The sequence below is a fragment of the Cydia amplana genome, chromosome 27 (genome assembly GCF_948474715.1).
Source record: "Cydia amplana chromosome 27, ilCydAmpl1.1, whole genome shotgun sequence".
NCBI lineage: Eukaryota > Metazoa > Arthropoda > Insecta > Lepidoptera > Tortricidae > Cydia > Cydia amplana.
Genome location: NC_086095.1, coordinates 4,824,585 through 4,851,469, shown reverse-complemented (window position 1 = coordinate 4,851,469; position 26,885 = coordinate 4,824,585). Strand labels below are relative to the sequence as shown.

General features: G+C 40.7%; 1 protein-coding gene across 1 annotated transcript in view; it reads left to right on the top strand.

The window, feature by feature from the left end:
• The window catches only part of LOC134660418 (neurofibromin), a 122,207-nt gene that overhangs the window by 40,412 nt on the left and 54,910 nt on the right, over window positions 1-26,885 (top strand). The window contains exons 26-44 of the mRNA XM_063516158.1: window positions 2,991-3,145; window positions 4,055-4,212; window positions 5,848-5,991; window positions 7,010-7,185; window positions 8,509-8,644; window positions 9,958-10,048; window positions 10,494-10,668; window positions 11,483-11,666; window positions 12,437-12,486; window positions 13,196-13,393; window positions 14,669-14,791; window positions 16,779-16,917; window positions 17,651-17,815; window positions 19,404-19,505; window positions 20,182-20,319; window positions 22,136-22,316; window positions 23,802-23,908; window positions 24,579-24,655; window positions 26,169-26,362. Coding sequence (XP_063372228.1) covers window positions 2,991-3,145; window positions 4,055-4,212; window positions 5,848-5,991; window positions 7,010-7,185; window positions 8,509-8,644; window positions 9,958-10,048; window positions 10,494-10,668; window positions 11,483-11,666; window positions 12,437-12,486; window positions 13,196-13,393; window positions 14,669-14,791; window positions 16,779-16,917; window positions 17,651-17,815; window positions 19,404-19,505; window positions 20,182-20,319; window positions 22,136-22,316; window positions 23,802-23,908; window positions 24,579-24,655; window positions 26,169-26,362 — 2,693 coding nt within the window. The remainder of the gene's footprint in view (window positions 1-2,990; window positions 3,146-4,054; window positions 4,213-5,847; window positions 5,992-7,009; window positions 7,186-8,508; window positions 8,645-9,957; window positions 10,049-10,493; window positions 10,669-11,482; window positions 11,667-12,436; window positions 12,487-13,195; window positions 13,394-14,668; window positions 14,792-16,778; window positions 16,918-17,650; window positions 17,816-19,403; window positions 19,506-20,181; window positions 20,320-22,135; window positions 22,317-23,801; window positions 23,909-24,578; window positions 24,656-26,168; window positions 26,363-26,885) is intronic.

The following is a 26,885-nucleotide window of genomic DNA, read 5'->3' as shown; positions in this document are numbered from 1 at the left end:
AAACGAATTAGAACAAAAGAAACTTATTTCCCCAGGTAGGTTCGTTAGTTACCTTGTGTCCCTCAGAGCGGAAATAGTTGACTCGTTGGCGGGACGAAATGGCTTAATAAGCTACATGAAAAATAAGAAATGGCGGGAAATCAGTAAGCCAAACAAAAACAACCTGTTTCCTCAGGTAGGTTCGTTAGTTACCTTTTGTCCCTCAGAGCGGAATAGGAGCCCCGCGCAGCGGGGCTCCGTCGACTCGTTGGCGGGACGAATTAGCTTAATAAACTACTTGAAAAATAAGAAATGGCGGGAAATCAGTAAGCCAAACAAAAAAACCTGTTTCCTCAGGTAGGTTCCTTAGTTACCTTGTGTCCCTCAGAGCGGAAATAGGAGCCCCGGTCGAGTCGTTGGCGGGACGAATTGGCATAATAAACTACATGAAAAATAAGAAATGGCGGGAAATCAGTAAGCCAAACAAAAAAAACCTGTTTCCTCAGGTAGGTTCGTTAGTTACCTTGTGTCCCTCAGAGCGAAAATAGGAGCCCCGCGTAGCGGGGCTCCGTCGACTCGTTGGCGGGACGAATTGGCTTAATAAGCTACATGAAAAATAAGAAATGGCGGGAAATCAGTAAGCCAAACAAAAAAAACCTGTTTCCTCAGGTAGGTTCGTTAGTTACCTTGTGTCCCTCAGAGTGGAAGTAGGACCCCTGGACTCGTTGGCGGGACGAATTGGTTTAATAAGCTACATGAAAAATTAGAAATGGCGGGAAATCAGTAAGCCAAACAAATAAAAACCTGTTTCCTCAGGTAGGTTCGTTAGTTACCTTGCGTTCCTCAGAGCGAAAATAGGAGCCCCGCGCAGCGGGGCTCCGTCGACTCGTTGGCGGGACGACTTGGCTTAATAAGCTACATGAAAAATAAGAATTGGCGGGGAAATCAGTAAGCCAAACAAATAAAAACCTGTTTCCTCAGGTAGGTTCGTTAGTTACCTTGCGTTCCTCAGAGCGGAAATAGGAGCCCCGCGCCGACTCGTTGGCGGGAGGAATTGGCTTAATAAGCTACATGAAAAATAAGAATTGGCGGGGAAATCAGTAAGCCAAACAAAAAAACCTGTTTCCTCAGGTAGGTTCGTTAGTTACCTTGTGTCCCTCAGAGCGGAAATAGGAGCCCTACGTAGCGGGGCTCCGTCGACTCGTTGGCGGGCCGAAATGGCTTGATTAGTTACATGAAAAATAAGAATTGGCGGGGAAATCAGTAAGTCAAACAAAAAAAACCTGTTTCCTCAGGTAGGTTCGTTAGTTACCTTGTGTCCCTCAGAGTGGAAGTAGGACCCCTGGACTCGTTGGCGGGACGAATTGGTTTAATAAGCTACATGAAAAATTAGAAATGGCGGGAAATCAGTAAGCCAAACAAATAAAAACCAGTTTCCTCAGGTAGGTTCGTTAGTTACCTTGTGTCCCTCAGAGCAGAAATAGGAGCCCCGCGTAGCGGGGTTCTGTCGACTCGTTAGCGGGCCGAAATGGCTTGATTAGCTACATGAAAAATAAGAATTGGCGGGGAAATCAGTAAGTCAAACAAAAAAACCTGTTTCCTCAGGTAGGTTCGTTAGTTACCTTGTGTCCCTCAGAGCAGAAATAGGAGCCCCGCGTAGCGTAGCGTAACTAATCACGTGACTATCTAAGATTATAACCTGCGAAAGAAGTCCTTATAACAATTATTATAAAGTTTATTTGTCTTCAACATTTGGTATGGTAACATCTGGACTTTGAATATAATGAGTAACAAATTTTATGGCTAACAATAAAGATGACCTACAAAAATCGGAAATGCAATTTGTAATGTTTAATATTATAACTAATGATAATATGACTAATAATAATTATGATGGAAAACGTTATGGACTAAAAAAATCGGAACATAATATTTATGGAAAGCAACAGAGACCTCCTACTTATCATTATAATCTGCGATAAAAGACCTTACAACAATTATTATAATCAAGTTTATTGCCTTCAACATTATGTAATGGTATACCATCTGGACTTTGAATATTATGAGTAACAAATTTTATGACTAACAATAATGATGACCTGCAAAAATCGGAACTCCAATTTTTATTGTTAAATTTTATGACTATTGACAATATGACTAATAAAAATTATGATGGAAAACGTTATGGACTGATAAAATCGGAACAAAAAATTTATGTGAACCAATAGAGACCCGACGAAATTACCTAGCACTTACGCCGCCGCTAAGACGTTCCTGTACCGACTTGTTCAACATCCGCATCCGCATAAGCTCCGCATCGATTTTATGCGGATGCGGATGCGGATGTTGAAAATAATGCGGATGTTCCGCGGTTGCGGATGCGGATGCGGATGTTCGCAACATCCCTGATTGTCGTTTGTCAATATTACATACAAAATAGCCAGGGAGGCTCGCGGGCCGCAAGTGACAGTTTCACGGGCCGCAGGTTGCCGACCGCTGCTTTACAGCCTTCATGGTCAACGGTGGACTGAAGAAAATCCGTTACAATCCGTCCGATATAATCCGTTTTAATAGTTTTATTTTATGAGTAAGTGTAAGGCCTGAGTGGACGCTCTTGTTGTGCGTGCAGCGGGGCGGGGCGTGCGGCGTGCATGTCAAACAAATGCGCACGTATAGGAGCGGCCTTAGTGCACGCTGCTCACATCACGCGTGAGCCCACAGCTACGCTGCACGCCCCGCCGTACGCTCCGCTTCGAGCGTCCACTCAGGCCTTAGTGTAAGGCCTGAGTGGACGCTCGAAGCGGAGCGTTCGGCGGAGCGTGCAGCGTGGCGTCGAGCTCCCAAGGAATTTGAGCAGCGTGCACTAAGGCCGCTACTATACGTTTGCATTTGTTTGACATGCACGCCGCACGCCCCGCCCCGCTGCACGCACAACAAGAGCGTCCACTCAGGCCTTACACTTACACTAACTATCGCGGTAACCGAATGTTTTAATGTGAAATTATTTTCAGGTACTTCACTCTCTTCATGAACCTACTGAACGACTGTAATGAAGTGGAGATGGCCGAAGGGCCGGGGAGGCTGGAAACGCTGCGTAACGCTACCATACAAGCCATGTCTAATCTACTAAGCGCTAATATAGACTCGGGGCTCATGCATAGCATAGGTAAGCTTATACATACATATTTTTAATATTTTACTTACGTAAACACCTTTAGCACTTGTCCAATGTAACCAAATGCGAATGGCAGAAGGCCCGGGCACACTTAAAACGCTGCGTAACGCTACCATACAAGCCATGTCTAATCTACTAAGCGCTAATATAGACTCCGGGCTCATGCATAGCATAGGTAAGTGCCATCTTCACCAGGGTGTATTCCCATTTGTCCCCGCCGGGCACAAATGGGAATAGGTGCATTCATATGAATCATTTCATCCGTCCCCACCTCGTGTATGTTGGCGGTCACGTCTTGAGAAATGGGAACACACCATCACCAGCCTTAACACATTCACTGCCAGTGACTAAGGCGAGTTTTCTGTTCGTATCCGTTTTCGCTACAAAGCGGAAAATCCCCATATCGGCTTCGAATATTATTGGCACGCATAGTGATATGGGTTTTTTATGTAATAACTCGGGCATTTGCTCTCGAGAAACCATCATTTGGTAAAGTGGAAGAGTTTTTTTTGGCATTATTTAGGACTCATTGACAAATATGATAAGACTAGCGAGTAGCGACCCGCCCCTGCTTCGCATGAGTTACACAAAACCTTAACAAATTATACACCTAAACCTTCCTCAAGAATCACTCTATTGATAGGTGAAAACCCCATGAAAATACGTTCAGTAGTTTTTGATTTTATCGCGAACATACATACAACACAGACAGACGCGGCGGGGGACTTTGTTTTATAAGGTGTACTGATATAAGAATACTAATATTTATTTAAAATAAAAAAACCTTATTAACATTTGTCAATGTCCTGTGGACCCACACTAGGCAATGCCTGTCACGTGGTATCCGGATTCGTAACATACAAATAATGCTCATTTAACAATAACATTTTTCTCATTCAGATCTGGGTTACCATCGGGACCTACAAACCAGAGCTGCTTTTATGGAAGTCCTGACTAAAATCCTGCAACAGGGCACAGAGTTTGATACCCTAGCGGAGACTGTCCTCGCCGACCGTTTCGAGCAACTAGTGCAGTTGGTCACCATGATCTCTGATAAGGTAGGATCAGAGAATATACATTTTGTCGTCAGATAGCCTAATACCATTTTCTGGTTAACCACAACACAAGACTTCTTTGCTCAAGATTCCACTTTACCTCCTTGCTAAAAAAATAACTATTATAGGGATGTTGACATGAATCGCGAATATATAGCATGTTATGTTTTTACCATAGCAGGGAGTATTAGAACGATATTTTATTTGTTAAGTTACTTTTACTCATTCTTAGGTTTATTTTAGTTTATAATTTGTATGTTTAATCAGTTAACTACCTATATTTTTGAAGTGTAAATTAAATGCAATTAATACGCGTCGTAATAGATATAATACATGAATTTAATATAACCACAAGCTCATGTTGTACCCTAAGTACGTACTACGTATTTGAGTAAAATGGGCATGTAACATTTGATTAATATTGGCTTTTTATTGTATTTCTGTCCTGCTTTCTGTTATTAATAATAGGCCGACTAGTCGCCGACTAATCGCCGACTACAAAATATGTGGCCGGATAGTCGGCTTTCCCGACTAGTCGGCGACTAGTCGGTACATCCCTAGTGTTTAAGGCTTTAAAAAAAATTTGTCAGTTGCCATATCAAGAATTTAATAAAATGACTGACAGCAGTTTGTTTAAAACGCCGTTACGTCATCAAGGTCACGTGACAGTTTGGAGCGTTTAGGCGCGAAATTTAATCACGAAACTTATTATACATGTTTTTTTATTCAAAATTAATGAATATATTTCTTTAATATTTTTTTCTGTAATTATTACGTGTCTATCTACAAAATGAAACCAGTTCCAAAAAATTGTCAACATCCCTATTGCTTACTTAAATTGTTAGACCGCACATAAAAAGTATCCGGACTTGTGATCTAACCATTGCCGGGTTTCGTTATGTTTTTTTTCTACTCCCGTACTTTTATTTGTCATTTAAAGGGTCATGCACACATCTTTAAGACCCTACCTTATAGTTGTCAAGACAAGTCTTTAGTCTATTCCCCAAAAAAGCATTTGTGCATACACGCAGTATCTTTTTGGCACTTTTTCGATACTTCGTGCAATGACCACTTAAAAAATATTGAATGAAATACATTGTTGCCAACCTTATTTTAAATTTCATCTCTGACAAAGAAGTGAACCATAGACATGTTTTTTTTAATTTCATTCATTCTTTTTCCGCCCGTACCATCCATTTTTGCTACTTCACGAATGAAAAATATTTGTAAAATTTACAATTTTATTTCAAAGTAAGTGCTTGGTCGTAGAAAGAGTATTGTATGCAACGTTGTTTAACTGAGTCAAAAACTACTCGTGGCGTCTTTATTAACAATTTTCGGCTTCGCCTCAAATTGTTACTCACGCCACTCGCCTTTTTTGACCTCTCTTAAACAACGGTTGCATAAAATACTATTTTTTCAATTATTTGTGATTGTTTTCTTTTATTGAGGTGTGTAATAAAGAGTACCTATAGTTTGTCAAAGGACTGTCTCATTTAAAACATAGACAGAGATAATCATACTATCTTTGTCGTACACTAGTACTAGCACCCAAAAGAAAAGGATGAGTATAGTTTTCCTGGTTCTTACTGACTGACAAATTGGTTTGACCAACTATATTGTATTTATTGTTGATAGGGCGAGCTCCCAATAGCAATGGCCTTGGCAAACGTCGTCAGCACATCTCAAATGGACGAGCTGGCTCGTGTGTTCGTCACTCTCTTCGACGCTAAGCATCTACTAGCACCGCTGCTGTGGAACATCTTCTATAGAGAAGTTGAGGTGAGCAAGCAGAAGTGTATGTCAGTAGGGTAGAAGTTGTAGTTTCACTTTGATTTACATCTCTATCAAATAACTTCGAACGAAAATGAACCTTATGTGTTATGTGTAAGATAAGGTAGGGAGTCGCTTAAATACAAATGGACGAATAAGCTCGTGTATTCGTCACTGTTGTGGAACATCTTCTATAGGTAGAGAAGTTGAGGTGAGCAAGCAGAAATGGACTTTAAGTGTATGGCAGTAGGGTAGAAGTTGTAGTTTCATTTTGATCTACATTTCTGTCAAATAACTTCGAACGCAAATGAACCTTATGTGTAATAGATAAGGTAGGGAGTCGCTTAAATACTAATGGACGATCTGGCTCGTGTGTTCGTCACTCTCTTCGACGCTAATCATCTACTAGCACCGCTGCTGTGGAACATCTTCTATAGAGAAGTTGAGGTGAGCAAGCAGAAATGGACTTTAAGTGTATGGCAGTAGGGTAGAAGTTGTAGTTTCACTTTGATCTACATTCTGTCAAATAACTTCGAACGAAAATGAACCTTATGTGTAATAGATAAGGTAGGGAGTCGCTTAAATACAAATGGACGAATAAGCTCGTGTGTTCCTCACTCTTTTCGATGTTAAGCATCTTCTAGCAGCACTGCTTTGGAACATCTTCTACAGAGAAGTTGAGGTATGCAAGCGAGTAATAGGGAATGTTACGCAAAACTCTGCGTAGGGGGCGCCACTAGCACAAAAAGAGAAGGAACATTTAAACTTAGGAACAATCATGTTTTTCGAGTCAGCTCTACTATACAAATTTCAGTTGTTCTAAATATAAACTTAATGATGACATGCTTAACTTGAAAAGGTAGAATATTTATTTATATTTAATCTTTATTGCACATATAAAACAAACTGTATAAAAGGCAAACTTAATGACATAAGGCATTCTCTACCAGTCAACCTTTAGGCAAAGCGGATAAGTTGTAGGGACTTTCCCAATAGAAATTAACTGTGACATTTCCCTGTTTATCAGGTGTCGGACTGTATGCAGACGCTCTTCCGCGGCAACTCCCTAGGGAGTAAAATCATGGCGTTCTGCTTCAAGATCTATGGCTACGGTTACCTGGTTTCCCTGCTGGAACCGCTGGTTACCGCGTTATTAGAGCAGGCAGACCAGCCTGATCTGAGCTTCGAGGTGGATCCAGCCAGGTTTGTACATTTAGCTCTTTGTAAATGTTATTCTTCATCCCTTTGACAAGGTCTATGGTTACGGTTACCTGGTTTTCCTGCTGGAACTGCTGGTTACCGCGCTGCTAGAACAGGTAGACCAGCCTGATCTGAGCTTCGAGGTGGATCCTGCCAGGTCAATATTTTGACAATAGAACAAGGAAAATCTTTTTTTTTTTCATAAAAAAACTACGTTTACAATGTAGCCTGTGTGACCCGCGTCATAAGAATGATCGAAATCTGATACATCAAAATCGGCTCAGTCGTTTTGACGCTACCGGGTAACACGCGACACAAATCACATGCATACACAGAACCATATGCATTAATTTTGTGCAAGCAAAGGGTATAGTTTCATGACAGAAAGGACAATAATGGAAATTGCTTCATTACGAAAATTCTGTTTTCAACATATTTATTTAATCACAGAAACGGGTCTACCGCAATATAAATCATAAATTATTTATTTGCGTGAATAGGGCCAGATTACAGAATGAGGGTTAGTTGGTCAAACCAATTCGTCAGTCAGTAAGAACCAGGAAAACTATACTCATCCTTTTCTTTTGGGTTCTAGTACTAGTGTCAGACAAAGATAGTATGATTCTCTCTATGTTTGAAATGAGACAGACAGACAAACTATAGTTTCATTGTCATAATTGTGTCATTTGGTTTCATTTCTTTGTCAACCCCGAACATTTTTATAAACTAATTTCGGGTAGTTCAGTGTTGTTTTACTAATATCTCCGTTGACATTTGTTGGGACGTCAGTCTATCCGTGACCACAGCTGGTGCCACTCAGCTGAAAAGTCGGAATTTAAGGTAAAAACAATGAAACTATAACGCGGTAGACCCGTTTCTGTGATTAAATATGTGTACAAAGTGCGAGAGTTTAAAGTGTTTTATTCTGTTCAAATCGATGAAGCGCTGGTGGCCTAGCGGTAAGAGCGTGCGACTTGCAATGCGGAGGTCGCGGGTTCGAACCCCGGCTCGTACCAATGAGTTTTTCGGAACTTATGTACGAAATATCATTTGATATTTACCAGTCGCTTTTCGGTGAAGGAAAACATCGTGAGGAAACCGGACTAATCCCAATACGGGCCTAGTTTACCCTCTGGATTGGAAGGTCAGATGGCAGTCGCTTTCGTAAAACTAGTGCCCACGCCAATTACTGGGATTAGTTGCCAAGCGGACCCCAGGCTCCCATGAGCCGTGGCAAAATGCCGGGACAACGCGAGGAAGATGATGAGGATGATTCTGTTCAAATCGATATTTTTCATTGCTCTAGAGTATATGTTATTGTTCCAGGCTGGACCCATCGCAGGACATAGAAGTCAACCGCTCCAACCTGATAGACCTCACCAAAGAGGTCTTCAACAGGATTATCAACTCCGCGGACAAATTCCCTCCGCAGTTGAGGAGCATGTGCCATTGTCTCTATCAGGTTAGTTATTCTTAAATAAATAAATATTATAGGACATTTTTACACAAATTGACTAAGCCCCACGGTAAGCTCAAGAAGGCTTGTGTTGTGGGTACTCAGACAACGATATATATAAATAATATGGTTTTTTTTTTAAACCGGACAAGTGCGAGTCGGACTCGCGCACGGAGGGTTCCGCACCAGCAACAAAAGATTGAGCAAAACAAGCAAAAAAACGGTCACCCATCCAAGTACTGACCCCGCCCGGCGTTGCTTAACTTCGGTCAAAAATCACGTTTGTTGTACGGGAGCCCCACTTAAATTTTTATTTTATTCTGTTTTTAGTATTTGTTGTTATAGCGGCAACAGAAATACATCATCTGTGAAAATTTCAACTGTCTAGCTATCACGGTTCGTGAGATACAGCCTGGTGACAGACGGACGGACGGACGGACGGACGGACAGTGGAGTCTTAGTAATAGGGTCCCGTTTTTACCCTTTGGGTACGGAACCCTAAAAACTAGTTAAAAAGCTCATTGATACTACGGGTGACCAGAGAGCTGACAGCTTTCTCTCGCAGCGCATAAGTATTGTCATTCAGCGAGGGAATGCTGCCAGCATCTTTCAGGCCGTATTTAGATGTATTTTAATTTAGATTAGTTTAGTATTCAATTTTATTTTGAGTAATTTATATTGTGTTTTTATAGTGAATAAACATTTTATATCATTCCTGACATCTATATTAATTTTTAGGCCACTACTAATCTGATGCACCTATATTTTGGAAGTATCACCAGTCTTATCTCGCTGTCACTAACACAATAGGGAATATTACGCGAAACTCTGCGTAGGGGGCGCCACTACCACAATTACTCACAATCGGAGGGTTTACCGCAAACGATAGTCGAAATTTTGTTATCTAACCTCTATCACTCTTGTATTTGAGCGATAAAGAGACACGGGGCCTACCTCTCTGTCGCACTTGTAAATTCGTACGTAAGTGTAACAGAAAGGCAACACGTCAAACGTAGTTCGCGGTAGGCCCTCAGATAGCTGAGTTTCGATTTTCGCGTTTCCCGGTAGACCCTTTGTAAACAAACCGCCCTGATGTATCAATGTCATATTTTATTGTCTGTGAAAACTTGTCAAAAAACAGTTTGTCACTGTATGTATGGTTTACAATGGGTGCTAGTGCTGCACTCTGGCGGCAGAACATTGCAGTATTACAATAAAAATGAATATACAAAAATATCAGTATATTCAGTAGCCTTCATCCAGAAATCGTTGGTATTCAACAGATATATCACATAAATTGTATACCTTTTTGTTGACAGGTTTTAAGCAAACGATACGCACACATACCTCAAACTAGTGTGGGTGCTGTTGGTACAGTACTATTTTTGAGGTTCATCAATCCAGCCATAGGTAAGGAAGCTAAGTACAAAGTTACAGTTAAAAATACTATGTTCTTCAATTTAGACATATTAAACAAACCCTGACTGTTCGGAATGAAAAACGAAAAGGAATCGGCAAGATTATTTTGTTTTAAATCAATGTACATGCAGCATTCCATTTATTTTGACATAAATATCGATGCGAAGCATTTCAGTCTTGATTAAACCAGTCGAAAAAACCGGACATGAGATTAGATTATGTCTAAAGAAAAAAAAAACTATTAATTTTGTAAGATAAATTGCGGACATTGCGGTGTTAGTAGAGTTTGAACTTCAACTCTACTAACTCCTACTTCTATTTGACAAAAAAAAAATCAACAAAATATAAATGGAACATCAAATCCCACATGTAGTACTAGAAGGTAATCAAATAAATGGTTAATCTATCTATCAAATATTCTTTGTATGTCTTCCAGTGTCGCCGCAAGAGATGGGTATAGTCAGCCGTCCCGTTCCCCCCACGATAAAACGTGGTCTCATGCTGATGTCCAAGATTCTGCAGAACATTGCCAACCATGTCGAGTTCTCTAAGGAGCAACACATGTTGCCTTTCAACGATTTCTTAAGGGCCCACTTTGAGTTGGGACGCAAGTAAGTGTATTTTTGCTATGTCACTGAACTGTAAATTGTATTAAAAAAAAACAGCCAAGTGCGAGTCGGACTCGCGCACGAAGGGTTCCGTACCATTACGCAAAAAACAGCAAAAAAACCGGCCAAGTGCGAGTTGGACTCGCGTTCCAAGGGTTCCGTACATTAAGTCCGACTCACGCTTGACTGCACATTTCTAATAGGTTTTCCTGCCATCTATAGGTAAAGAACTATTTTGTGTATTTTTTTCAAAATTTTAGACCCAGTAGTTTCGGAGATAAGGGGGGGAATGGTAATTTTTTGCCTAAAATTATAAAAAAATTATATTTGAAATCCTTACAATGAGCTCTTTCATTTGATATGTAACACGATATAGTTTGAAAAACTTTATTTTTTAATTCTCTCATTTACCCCCCAAAAATGGCCTACATATTAAAAATTAATTTATTTACGTTATACGTTCATCTTTGGGTCACAAACTTACATATGTGTGCCAAATTTCAACTTAATTGGTCCAGTAGTTTCGGAGAAAATAGGCTGTGACAGACGGACGGACGGACAGACGAGTGATCCTATTAGGGTTCCGTTTTTTTTCCTTTTAAGGTACGAAACCCTAATTAGGGTTCCGTTTTTTCCTTTTGAGGTACGGAACCCTATTTAGGGTTCCGTTTTTTCCGTTTGAGGTACGGAACCCTATTTAGGGTTCCGTTTTTCCTTTTGAGGTACGGAACCCTAAAAATCACGTTATTGTATGGGAGCCCCACTTAAATATTTATTTTAGTTTGCTTTTAGTTTTTACAGTTATTTTTTTTTTCAGGTTCTTCATACAAATAGCATCAGACTGCGAAAGCGTGGACCAAACGTCACACAACCTCTCATTCATCAGCGACGCAAACGTTGTAGCATTACACCGACTGCTCTGGAACCATCAGGAACGGATAGGGGATTACCTGTCTTGCAGTCGAGACCATAAGGCCGTAGGACGACGACCGTTTGACAAGGTAAAATCAACCATAAAGATAGTGCGTTATAGTATAAAATGGGTTAGCCCCATAATCCCTTTTTTAAGAGCGATGCAAACATAGTAGCATTACATCGACTACTGTGGAACCATCAGGAACGGATAGGGGACTACCTGTCTTGCAGTCGAGACCATAAGGCCGTAGGACGACGGCCGTTTGACAAGGTAAAATAGACCTTACGACAATTTACTTAGGGTAGGATCTCAAACGTAGTAGCGTTACACCGACTGCTCTGGAACCATCAGGAACGGATAGGGGATTACCTGTCTTGCAGTCGGGACCATAAGGCCGTAGGACGAAGGCCTTTTGACAAGGTAAAATCAACCTAAAAGACAGTGCGTTATGGTATAAAATGGGTTAGCCCCATAATCCCTTTTTTAAGAGCGATGCAAACATAGTAGCATTACATCGACTACTGTGGAACCATCAGGAACGGATAGGGGATTACCTGTCTTGCAGTCGGGACCATAAGGCCGTAGGACGCCGGCCGTTTGACAAGGTAAAATAGACCTTACGACAATTTACTTAGGGTAGGATCTCAAACGTAGTAGCGTTACACCGACTACTCTGGAACCATCAGGAACGGATAGGGGACTACTTGTCTTGCAGTCGAAACCATAAGGCCGTAGGACGACGGCCGTTTGACAAGGTAAAATAGACTTTAAATACATCTGATTAAGGTGGAAAATGTATTCTATTTTTATTTAGTTTCAAATTATTTATATTAATTACACATGTTTTTGTTTTAGATGGCCACATTGCTCGCTTACTTAGGACCTCCGGAACACAAACCTGTCGAATCGTAAGTACACTTTATCACTCGACATGCCGTAAACAACCGTACTACAGTCAAGTGTAAAAATATAGGTGTAGACAACTTACTCAAAAATATGTCCCGTAGTCTTAATTCGATGACATAATAGCCATGGGACATGTTTTTGAGATGATTCGTGCACCCATATTTTTACATTTGACTGTACAATGTAACTTTTTCAAGTACAGTCAGGCGTGGCTCACTCCGCGATTTCGTCGTGTCGCTACAAGTACATGCGGCCCACACCAATTTTGGTGTCTAGCCATAGTAGTTGCCGCGCACCGCTACGGAACGGACGCCTGCTCGCGCTTGCGCCACCTAGCGGCCTTATCTGTCCTAATAGACGCGTTTTGTTAGAGAGTGAATCTTCTGTACCTAGTACTATTATGTGTTCTGTGGTGCAGTCCTATTTTTGTTGTGCGTGGCGTGGGCCAAACAGGGTTGAAGTGGTTATTAATATGGGGACGACATAAGTACAGTTTACCCGATATGTATAATTCAAACTCCAATTTACCAATTTGTACCTAAATTTAAAAGCTTACAGTCGCCATCTGACATATCGGGGCGGCCAAGGTGCTCACAAATATCTGAACACGCCTTTACTGTCACGGCACTACAGTGCGTGCTCAGATATTTTTGAGCGCCTCGTCCGCTCCGATATATTTGACTACAGTAACACCATTATTTCTAGAACCTCCGGTCTCCTTTTCTCCTCGTACGCCCGATGGTCCTCAATCGACATGTCTTCCACCAACTTCGAGGAGTTCATAGTGAAACACAACATGCATGAAAAAGAGGAGTTTAAGAGTATCAAGAGCTTGAACATATTCTACCAGGCGGGCACCAGCAAGATCGGGAACCCGGTGTTCTACTTCATCTCTAGGAGATACAAGTGAGTAGATACCATCACGCTCCGCCATTTAGGCCCATTTGCACCATTCCACTAACCCGGGGTTAAACGATTAAACCTGGAGTTACCATGGTTACCAGTACAATTTGACTCTGGGTTTACGGTTTAACCGCTTAGCCCTGGGTTAGTGGGATGGTGTAAGTCGGCCTTAGGGTCCTAGCTACATTGGTTGTTCAATAGGGTATTTGACTCAAATCAAATTTGAGTCAAATCAGTTTTCGAACTGTCAAAACGATTTTGCTACTATGTAATTTATATGAAACACTAGCATGAGATATCACGATCAAATTACCTACTCTTTGTAGTTTTATACCGGTTTTAAAATATAAATTGTGTCTAAAAATAACTGCTGTCTACGTTTTTCTATAAATCTTCTGGTGCTTTATTTCATGCATGGTGTAAAATATTTTTCGATACAAGTGCGAAAAAGAGGAAATTCGAAACGAGTGGCGATAAATTAAAACACGACCGAAGGGAGTGTTTTAAATCGACACGAGTTGCGAATTACCTATTCGCACGTGTATCGAACAACGTTTTACAGTACATATGGCACTTTAAATTTCGACATACACACGAAAAGTGCTATTTTACGCACTAGTGCGGAAAAGTAGCCCCATATGTACTGTAAATAACTATTATTTTAAATACAGTCAAATACTTTATACTTACGCTATGGAATTGAACATCCATAGCGTAATAGGGTATTTTCGTAGCGTAATAAATTATTTCACACCATGCATGAAATAAGGCACCAGAAAATTATTAGAAAAACATAGACAGCAGTTATTTTTAAGCACAAGTCTTATTTAATAAATCGGATAGAAATATAAAAAGTAGGTGAGTTGACCGTGACGTCACGATGTAATGTTTCATATAAATTCCATGTTAGCAAATCGTTTTACAGTTCTAAAAAAGAAACTGATTTGACTAATAGGAAAATACCCTATTATGGAATAAACAATTTAGGTAGGACCCTAAATTGCGTAACAATCCCGTGTGGTGACTGTAATATCACTGTTTGTACACCACTTGTTCACGCTTATACCAGGCGTGGCTCACTCCGCGATTTCGTCGCGTCGCAACAAGTACCTAAAAGTACATCCGTTCCACACCAATTTTGGTGGCTAGCCATAGGCCGCGCGAGCGGCCATATCTGTCCTAATCGTAGCAGACGCGTTTTGTTAGAGAGTGAATCTTCTGCACCTAGTACTATTATTTATTCTGTGCTTATAGTTTGTTATGATTTTTTGCTTGTAGGATAGGAGAGGTGAACGCGGACCTCCTGATATACCACGTGATCTTGACCCTAAAGCCCTTCTGCCAGCAGCCCTTTGAACTCATTGTCGACTTCACACACACCAACTCGGACAATCGGTTCAGGTAACCCAACAATTATGAACTGTTTGTAACAAGGTTATTCCAAGTTTGACATCGTTATCATCATCACCAGAATATTACGTCCCACTACTCGGATATCCGTTTTCCCATCTCTATACTTACTTAATACATTTATCTATAAATTGAACCAATTGTATGTCATATGTATATGCTTAAGAAAAATTTACCTAATCCTTGTAATATCCACCTTATTAATTGAAGGGATGTTTACAAAAACAACATAACTGACTACACTGGTTGACACCTGAAACGATTAACAATGTTCTTAAAAAAAGCGGCCAAGTGCGAGTCGGACTCGCCCATGAAGGGTTCCGTATTTAGGCGATTTATGACGTATAAAAAAAAACTACTTACTAGATCTCGTTCAAACCAATTTTCGGTGGAAGTTTACATGGTAATGTACATCATATATTTTTTTTAGTTTTATCATTCTCTTATTTTAGAAGTTACAGGGGGGGGGGGGCACACATTTTACCACTTTGGAAGTGTCTCTCGCGCAAACTATTCAGTTTAGAAAAAAATGATATGAGGAACCTCAATATAATTTTTGAAGACCTATCCATAGATACCCCACACGGATGGGTTTATTAAAAAAATTTTTGAGTTTCAGTTCGAAGTATGGGGAACCCCAAAAATGTATTGTTTTTTTTCTATTTTTGTGTGAAAATCTTAATGCGGTTCACAGAATACATCTACTTACCAAGTTTCAACAGTATAGTTCTTATAGTTTCGGAGAAAAGTGGCTGTGACATACGGACGGACAGACAGACAGACATGACGAATCTATAAGGGTTCCGTTTTTTGCCATTTGGCTACGGAACCCTAAAAAGTGTCAACCGCTCTAAGCAGTTATGTTGTTTTTGTAAACATCCCTTCAATTGTTAACCTCTTATAATAGATTATGAACCGAATGTTTATTTAAAGTGTTTAGTAATGCACTCAAACTGTCACACAAGGACACTAAAGTTGCTATAAAGGTAACGTTGAGCAACAAAAGTTGCCAGGTTTTACAGGAGGACCTCAAAGTGTTCAGAAATGCATTATATTATATCTGTCGCATAAGGACACTGAAGTTTATTATGAAGTATTGTCTTTATTAAAATTCCAATACATTAAATTCCATATAAGTATGCTGGCGTAAGCTGTAAAATGTATGTTTGTGTATGAAATAAAAAAGAAGAATGTCAGATAAATTATAATACATTATTGTCGAGGTTCGGAAGTAGCTACTTGCAGGCTGAGGATTCGTTTTAAACGGACGACCTTGGGAGTCCGTTTTAATTGAATACGAAGCCAGTGTGGGACTCCTATTTAGGATTAAATAAATAATTAATCTCATATAGCTAAAACGTATTAATATTTATTCTGACATAACAAGAATATCTTATATTAGACAATTAAATTGACACCTAGGTATATCATTGACTTAGCGGCCTGCTTTCGCAGGCGGAGGTAAGCCAACCGAAAAAGGTTCGCTACACCAGCAAGTAGCCTTCCAGCCGAGTCATATATAGAGCTTTTCTCAATAATGATGCAAGAAATAGAAATTATTTACCGGAGCAATGGTCTAATTATCACAGAAAAAAGTAAAACCATTGAAAATATTTGCTTTGCCGCCTTTAAAAAAAAAGAAGTGTATTTTTCTGCTCAAAATACGCCAACCTATTTGAGACACCTAAATAGTCGCGGTACCAACATTATAATAATAAGTGCTGATCATCTGTTTGGCTGTTTAATTGGACCTATGCTTCATTTGATATGGCCATTTCAACTTTTAAAAAGATTGGAACTCGTTAAATAATGGAATTTGTATGAAACATTGCAGTCCCGAAATCGAGACTGCAATGTTTTTAACTTTTTAATTTTTTGACTGACGCACTTTGCGACCAATTTTTTAACCGGCAACGTCGACTTTGCCGTCCATTTCTGAGAAAAATATATTTTTTGGAACAAATCACTTGGTTCACAGAACGGACTTCCTCCAAAAATGGTTCACGGTGCTCCCCGACGTGGCGTACATCAACATACACGCCTGCTACATATACAACTGCAACAGCTGGGTGCGGGAGTACACTAAGTTCCACGAGGCGATACTAGCTCCACTCAGAGTAAGATACTAAATGACATATGTCGCATGTGTAGGGTTTCCCCATATTCAAGTTCACGGAACGGACTCTCCAAAAATGGTTCACGGTGCTACCCGTCGTGGCGTACATCAACATACACGCCTGCTACATATACAACTGCAACAGCTGGGTGCGAGAGTACACTAAGTTCCACGAGGCGATACTAGCGCCACTCAGAGTAAGATACTAAATGACATGTTTCGCATGTGTAGGGTTTCCCCATATTAAAGTTCACGGAACGGACTCTCCAAAAATGGTTCACGGTGCTCCCCGACGTGGCGTACATCAACATACACGCCTGCTACATATACAACTGCAACAGCTGGATGCGGGAGTACACTAAGTTCCACGAGGCGATACTAGCGCCACTCAGAGTAAGCTACTAAATGACAGGTTTCGCATGTGTAGGGTTTCCCCATATTAAAGTTCACGGAACGGACTCCAAAAATGGTCCACGTTGCTACCCCACGTGGCATAGATAGATAGATAATATATATTTGTCATTGAAATTTTACGTTTTGTTTTCCATAAAAACAGCAGAAATTCACAAAAAGATCAAAAAGAAAGAAAGACAGAAAAAATAATAATAATGACATTAAAGCTCTCCTAAGGGAATCTACGTGTTGGATCTACATATATCTTTTTTATAATAAGTTTTTTTTGCAATTAATTTTGGCTGTCATAAACAATAAGTGACTTTTGATTATTATTACAGGGCAACAGAAAACTAATTTTCATCGACAACCACACTCGCCTCAGCGACTATGTGGAGGCTGAGCAACAAAAGTTGCCCGGCGCGACACTGGCTTTAGAAGAGGATCTCAAAGTGTTCAGTAATGCACTCAAACTGTCGCATAAAGACACAAAAGTTGCTATAAAGGTAAGAATGAGCAACAAAAGTTGCCAGGTTTAGAGGAGGACTTCAAAGTGTTTAGTAATGCACTCAAACTGTCGCACAAGGAGACTAAAGTTGCTATAAAGGTAAAGATGAGCAACAATAGTTGCCAGGTTTTAGAGGAACATCTGAAAGTGTTAAGTAATGCTCTATAATTGTCGCACAAGGACATTAAAGTTGATATAAAGGTAAGGGTGAGCAACAAAAGTTGCCGGCTCAACACTGGCTTTAGAGGAGGATCTCAAAGTTTTTAGTAATGCACTCAAACTGTCGCATAAGGACACTAAAGTTGCTATAAAGGTAAGGATGAGCAACAATAGTTGTCTGGTTTTAGAGGAACATCTCAAAGTGTTCAGTAATGCTCTCTAATTGTCTCACAAGACTCACAAGGACACTAAAGTTGCCATAAAGGTAAGGGTGAGCAACAAAAGTTGCCTTGTTTTTAAAGGAGGTTCTCAAAGTGTTCAGTAATGCACTCAAACTGTCTCACAAGGTCACTAAAGTTGCTATAAAGGTAAGGACTAGCAACAAAAGTTGCCAGGTTTTAGAGGAACATCTCAAAGTGTTCAGTAATGCACTAAAACTGTCTCACAGGGACACTAAAGTTGCTATAAAGGTAAGGGTGAGCAACAACAGTTGCCTGGTTTTAGAGGAACATCTCAAAGTGTTCAGTAATGCACTAAAACTGTCTCACAGGGACACTAAAGTTGCTATAAAGGTAAGGGTGAGCAACAACAGTTGCCTGGTTTTAGAGGAACATCTCAAAGTGTTCAGTAATGCACTAAAACTGTCTCACAGGGACACTAAAGTTGCTATAAAGGTAAGGGTGAGCAACAACAGTTGCCTGGTTTTAGAGGAACATCTCAAAGTGTTCAGTAATGCACTAAAACTGTCTCACAGGGACACTAAAGTTGCTATAAAGGTAAGGGTGAGCAACAACAGTTGCCTGGTTTTAGAGGAACATCTCAAAGTGTTCAGTAATGCACTAAAACTGTCTCACAGGGACACTAAAGTTGCTATAAAGGTAAGGATGAGCAACAAATGTTGCCTGGTTTTAGAGAAGGATCTCAAAGTGTTCAGTTATGTTCTCGAATTGTCGCACAAGGTTTATAAAGATATGGGCCAATATTAGCAAGCAAAGCAACAAAACCGAAGATATTTTTATCTACTACAATAAATGATTAAAAAATAAAACAGTTAAAAAAATACTCCATAATGAAGCCAGAACTGTGTCTAAGGGCGGTATCCCACCTGTCCGATTTCTTTGTCCAATGTGTGTCTTGTCTCACATTTTGCTCGAGAGAGAGTGAGACGCCATAAGATTGGACAAACATATTGGACAGATGGAATACCACCCTATAATACTAATACCTATAAGAGTAAGGCGTGAGTGGAGGCTCGCTCGGCGACGCGTGCAGCGTGGCTGTGGGCTCGCGCGTGATGTGAGCAGCGTGCACTAAGGCCGCTCCTATACGTGCGCATTTGTTTGACATGCACGCCGCACGCCCCGCCCCGCTGCACGCACAACAAGAGCGTCCACTCAGGCCTTACACTAGTTAACTTTATTTCTTAGGTGGGACCAACAGCTTTACAAATAACATCAGTAGAGAAGACTAAAGTTCTTGGTCTGCCGGTGTTGTTGAACGACGTTTACTACGCTTCGGAAATAGACGAGGTATGCAAATCTTCTTACCGCCTCGTGACCGTAATGTCAGCAGCAATAGTTGCTAAGCGGGCGAGGTGTTCAAAATGATCTTGACGCGACTTTATTGTTAAGAGAGCAAGCACGCGTCAAGGTAATTTTGAACACCTCGCCCGGTTAGCAACTTCTGCTGCTGACTGTACAGTCAGCAATACTATTAGATTAGCCCCTTTGCATACAAACATCTATGCAGGGGGGTACCTTTTCTCTGTAGCTTTAGTACTTTATCTTTATATATGAATTCATTCATAATTTCTCCATGAAAGTTTGCAGCTCACTGTACCTGATAGATAATAAAGCTTAGCTTAGTAGCTTATGGAAAACGACATTTTACATTTCCAAAATGGTCATTGGCTTTATTTCTTGCACAATTTTTTTTCCGAAAACTTTTCCAACGTATAATTACCCAAACACTTAACCTAAGGTTGTCTTGTAGAGATAGCTTATAGCAACAGGCCCCGTAGCCAACATGCCAATCGCTAACGCTCCGTAGCGAACGTAACTGTCACTCACACTAATATGGAAGAGTGATAGAGACAAAACGATGGCGAACCGATAGCGATCGTCACCTTGGCTAGGCCGGGACCGCCTGATGCTGTCTTTATTTACTTACGAAGTAAAAGATTGTAAAACCAGTGTTTATTTCCAGGTGTGCCTCGTCGATGACAACCAATTTTCTCTGTCAATCGTGAACGAGCCTACTCCACTAAGTTTCATACACAACGATTGTGATAATATTGTGCAATCCATCATACATATACGGAACCGCTGGGAGCTGAGTCAACCGGTATGTTTTTATAAATCATCATCTTCATCAGGGATGTTGCGAATATCCGCATCCGCAACCGCGGAACTTCCGCAGTATTTTCAACATCTGCATCCGCATAAAATCGATGCGGAGTTTGCGGATGCGGATATGGAACAGGTCGGTACAGGAACGCCTTAGCATCGGCGTAAGTGCTAGACTGCTAGGTAATTTAGTCATTAGCCAAAAAAACCTATTAGAAATGCGCAGTCAAGCGTGAGTGGGACTTAATGTACGAAACCCTTGGAACGCGAGTCCGACTCACACTTGGCCGGTTTTTTGAAATAAAAATTACTAAAATGTAATATTTGACGTTTTTTATGTACCTATCTCGACATTCGCATCCGCATCTGCATCCGCGGATATGAGCCTTTAAAAATCTGCATCCGCATCCGCGGATGTCACAAAATCGGCATCCGCAACATCCCTGATCATCATAATCATCATCATATCAGCCTTTTATCGCCCAAATCGCCTACTGCTGAGCATAGGCCTCTTTGAGTACGCCACTTATCCCGCTCCTGAGCCAATCTGTATTCAGTATATTTATTGCATCTTCATGTTGTTTTTTACAAGGTGTTAAGGTATTTCATTTCTGGATCAAACATGAACCCTGTTAGGGCATAGCAATCTTATAACTATATCTTATATCTAATAATTTACATGATATCTAGAACGGACGCCAGGCACTCCTTTCGTCTGAAAGCGGCCACCATTCCGTGGTTTTTGTAAATACGTTTACTAACAATTGAATATTAAGGTATCATAAATGTAGAAAAATCTTTAGCAAATAATTTTCTAGTTACTCCCGCGTTAAGACTGAACATAAGGACATACAATTCGTTAAAATCGGTTCAGCCGCTTAGTAGTCACGACAGAATAGTGACGGACGTATGTTCAGATTAAACACATAACCCTCCTTTTTCGCAGCAGTCGGGTTGTACAAAAACAACTTTGCAAAAAGTTTATAAATCTTACCGAATAAAACATATATTGAATATCGAATTAAAAATCGTTATCAAAAATGTGAATGGGCCATTTTATTGAATGTTGTCCCCTTATTTTTTTAATTTGTGAATTTCTATGTTATTTCTACTCAGAATTACGAGCTGTTTCTATCCTAATAGGAGAAAAAAAGTGTCCCAAGGTTTTTATTTCCATTCCGTTACCATTTTTCATAGAATTTGTATGGCGGTCACGGAATGGAAAGATCGAAAAATGTATGGAAATTTTGGGACACTTTTTTTCTCCTATTAGGATCAAAAGACCTCGTGATTTTGAGTGTAAAAGACCGGCCAAGTGCGAGTCGGACTCGCGCACGGAGGGTTCCGCACCATCAACAAAAAATAGAGCAAAATAAGCAAAAAAAAAACAAGCAAAAAAACGGTCACCCATCCAAGTACTGACCCCGCCCGACGTTGTTTAACTTCGGTCAAAAATCACGTTTGTTGTATGGGAGCCCCACTTAAATCTTTATTTTATTCTGTTTTTAGTATTTGTTGTTATAGCGGCAACAGAAATACATCATCTGTGAAAATTTCAACTGTCTAGCTATCACGGTTCGTGAGATACAGCCTGGTGACAGACGGACGGACGGACGGACGGACGGACAGCGGAGTCTTAGTCATAGGGTCCCGTTTTTACCCTTTGGGGACGGAACCCTAAATCCCATATTTCAAAAAAAAGTGTAGGGGACAACTTTAAATAAAATGGCCCGAATGCACTTAGTTCAATTTTTTTTCTAAGTTTATTCGTTGAATTAGGAACTTCTTCAAAACGATTTCTTCTTATTCTGCAGGACTCAGTAACAGTGCACCAGAAGATACGTCCAAAAGACGTCCCAGGGACTCTCCTCAACATGGCCCTGCTGAACCTTGGCTCCTGTGACCCCAACCTTCGGACGGCAGCGTATAACCAGCTATGTGCGCTCACTGCTACCTTCCATTTGAAGATTGAAGGTCAACTGCTGGAGACATCAGGTTAGACCATAAACATATCTAGGATGTAGGTCTTAATGCCTTAGGATATTAGGACATAGGATGAGGATGACCTTGGCTATGCAATTGGCTCCTGTGCACCAGGAGATACGTCCCAAAAGACGTCCCAGGGACTCTCCTCAACATGGCCCTGCTGAACCTTGGCTCCTGTGACCCCAACCTTCGGACGGCAGCGTATAACCAGCTATGTGCGCTCACTGCTACCTTCCATTTGAAGATTGAAGGTCAACTGCTTGAGACATCAGGTGAGACCATCAGCATATCTAGGATGTAGGCCTTCATGCCTTAGGATGGTCTCAGGAGGCCGTAAGATGAGGAGCACCTTGGCTATGCAATTGGCACCTCCTGTCCATCAGGAGATACGTCCAAAAGATGAAAGATGGCGCTGCTGAACCTTGGTTCCTGTGACCCTAACCTTTAAACTGCAGGGTATAACCAGCTATAGTTGGTCAAGCAAATCTTGTTAGTAGAAAAAGGCGGAAAATGGCGGGTTAGCAACACTACGTTCGAATTGTTCGAAAATCGCGTGTCATTTATATCTTATCTGTGGAACTGTTTTGTTTACATTTCATCGTTGTTCGATGTACATTGCTGCCTGTTCGTTTCCTAGGGATACCATAGTTTAGTCTGCTTTACATTGCTACTGACATCCTGCTTGACAGACTATATGTGCACTCACTGCTAGATTCCATTTGTAGATCGATGGTCAACTGTTAGAAACCTCAGGTTAGACCAGAGGCCGTCGACTTAGGCAAAAGGGAGCGGACCTCGGCTCCGAATCTTATATCGAAATATTATAAGAGACATGAATGCCGACTTCGTGAAATGAAATACTCCATAGTTTAATATAATATATTAGGAGTAAATATAAGAGCGATTACAGCGGCAGTTAAGCCTCAGGGGGCTTTGTTCGCTGTCATAATTTTTTGAATGTAAATATTTTGTGTTAATAAATAAATAAAAAAATAAATCGTTTCTGGTGCAGAGGCTACCCATCCAGCGGGGTAATGCCGTGAGCATTATGGGCACTTTTGCGCCGGAAGCGATAAGGAACGGGTTTGACTATACTTCATGTGATTATGTAATTATTTGTAAGATTGATAGGGTATTTGACTGTATTTAAAATAAATTATTTTATACCATGCAAGAAATAAAGCATCAGAAGATTAATATAGAGAAACGTAGAAACTGTCTACTAGACAGCAGTTATTTTTAGACACAATTTCTATTTTAAAACCCGTATAAAACTATAAAGAGTAGGTAATTTGATCGTGGCGTCACATGCTAGTGTTCCATATAAATTCCATTGAAGCAAAATCGTTTTGACAGTTCGAAAAAAGAAACTGATTTGACTAATAGTCAAATATCCTATTGTATAAAAAGCTACGTTATGAATAGTGTGTAATATTTTATTCTTTTCATTAAAAAAAAGTATCACATTAATTATCATATTATTTTCTTTGACAGGCCTATGCATACCTTCCAACAACACAATCTTCATCAAATCAGTGAGCGAGAAACTAGCACACAACGAGCCCCATCTCACTCTAGAGTTTCTCGAGGAATGTATTCAGGTGAGTACCTACTATAAATAATTAATTAAAAAAAAACAACGGGTTGCACTCAGGCAGAAGTGAAAACTCAATCACTATTGCAAAATGTCTGCAGCCCTATGTATAATTGAGGTTAACGCCATCTAGCGTTATTTCGTCGCATTACTTGAAACCCCTAAGCACATCACTGTTAGTACTCAAATTATATTAATACCAGTTAGAGGGAAACTCACTAGATGGCATTTAAATCAATAAAGAAAAACTCAATGATATTAAAGTAACAGTTTTTTGATCAGGTCACGTGTCCGTCTTACGTCTTACGGTCACGTGACACCTGTTACGAGTTTAACATTTTTTCCCCATCACTAAAAGTGCACAGCGCTGCTAAAGAAGTTTTCACTTCAAAAAGTCTATTTGTACATATTCTCAAAGTTAAGGGCTATAAAGTCTTGAGTTTTGTGTACACTTTGTTTTTCTTTAGTTATTAAAAACTAGCGACCGCCCGGCTTCGCACGGGTTAACAAATTATACATAAACCTTCCTCTTGACTCAATCTATCTATTTTTAAAAACCGCGTAGTTTTAAAGATCTAAGCATACACAGGGACAGACAGACAGCGGGAAGCGACTTTGTTTTATACTATGCAGTGTTTGTTTGCTACATAGCAATATATATTTTTTTTAATTTTCAGGGATTCCGTGGCTCCTCGATAGAGCTAAAGCATTTATGCCTGGAGTACATGACACCATGGCTAGCCAATTTAGTCAGGTATGTATGTTGACACAGTTACTGATTATTTTGTGAACTTTATTTCAATGATGTAACATCATTAACTAAAACGGGACTTAATCGCGTAAAAGTATTTTTATTTTATTGTATGTCTTTTTGACGACCGGTCTGGCCTAGTGGGTAGTGACCCTGCCTGTGAAGCCGCGGTCCTGGGTTCGAATCCCAGTAAGGGCATTTATTTGTGTGATGAGCACAGATATTTGTTCCTGAGTCATGGTTGTTTTCTATGTATTTAAGTATTTGTATATTATATATATCGTTGTCTGAGTACCCACAACACAAGCCTTCTTGAGCTTACCGTGGGGCTTAGTCAATTTGTGTTTAAATGTCCATTAATATTTATTTATTTATTTTATTTATTTATATTTCGGGACCGTGGGGTCCCGGACCTTTGGGAGGCATGCGTGGGGCCGAGGCCAACAGCACAGAGTCTCTTTAAGACAAGTTTGATGTTAAGTAATACACCAGCTAGAACCCATTCACGGGTATAGTAAGGCTCTTCTCAGGTGAACTTTTCGCTTCGAACCTTAATCTTTCAAACAAAGGCCATTGTCTCTATTATCGCAAAGCCGCTAGCTCCCGACTTAGCACGTGCCAGTACAACATTCATATTGAAAAACAACCTCATAGTATTAAGGTTCAAATTTAATGTCACTGATATTCTAGATATTACGTTTTGGTAGTGTAGGACGATAGACCGCCCCGAAGCGATACGGCACTCATATTATTTTGATACTTAGTGTGGTGTTAAAAACCGGCCAAGTGCGAGTCGGACTCGCGCACGGAGGGTTCCGCACCATCAACAAAAAATAGAGCAAAACAAGCAAAAAAAAAACAAGCAAAAAAACGGTCACCCATCCAAGTACTGACCCCGCCCGACGTTGCTTAACTTCGGTCAAAAATCACGTTTGTTGTATGGGAGCCCCACTTAAATCTTTATTTTATTCTGTTTTTAGTATTTGTTGTTATAGCGGCAACAGAAATACATAATCTGTGAAAATTTCAACTGTCTAGCTATCACGGTTCGTGAGATACAGCCTGGTGACAGACGGACGGACGGACGGACGGACGGACGGACAGCGGAGTCTTAGTAATAGGGTCCCGTTTTTACCCTTTGGGTACGGAACCCTAAAAATGAAACACTTTGCTTTGCGATAATAGAGACAATGGCCTTTGTTTGAAAGATTAAGGTTCGAAGCGAAAAGTTCACCTGAGAAGAGCCGTACTATACAAATAGATACCCGTAAATCGGTCCCAGCTGGCATAGGAGCTATTGTAAATACAGTGGAGAAAGAGTGCCGGCCACGGTATTGAAGTTTGGTTGGTCTTAAGATTGGGCTATTGCTGAGAGGTTCGGACACCTGCACTTACCTTCGTGTTTCTGAAGAAAGACAGGGTAAAGTCCCGTTGTAGTTAATATTCAATAATAATGTATTAATGTGTGATGTATATGAAAATAAAGTAAAATGAAGTAAATTACCTTTTTTTCTAGATTCTGCAAGCCGTCAGACGAGTCCCGCCGCCAGAAGCAGGTCGCCCAAATCCTGGAGAAGCTGATCACCCTCACCATCGAGGAGACGGAGATGTACCCCTCGGTGCAGGCCAAGATCTGGGGCTCCATCGGGCACGTGCCCGAGCTGATCGACATGGTGCTCGACAGCTTCATACAGCGGAGCGTCAACTCGGGTAACGCTTGTTATGATACCCTTATGCCACTCATTAACCCGGTCACTCACTAAATGTCGGTCACTCACAAACCGGCAGCCACTCGCTATATTTCGCTCGCTCACAAATGCCCGGCCACTCACTGCCGGTCACTCACATGTTACCGGTAACTCACTAACGTTGGGTCACTCACAATCAGTCACAGTCACTAACTTACCGCTCGCTTCATTCTTGTCAAGTATGTTTTATGTAAGTAAATAAAAGGTAAATGGCACAAATCCTGGAGAAGCTGATCACCCTCACCATCGAGGAGACGGAGATGTACCCCTCGGTGCAGGCCAAGATCTGGGGCTCCATCGGGCACGTGCCCGAGCTGATCGACATGGTGCTCGACAGCTTCATACAGCGGAGCGTCAACTCGGGTAACGCTTGTTATGATACCCTTATGCCACTCATTAACCCGGTCACTCACTAAATGTCGGTCACTCACAAACCGGCAGCCACTCGCTATATTTCGCTCGCTCACAAATGCCCGGCCACTCAC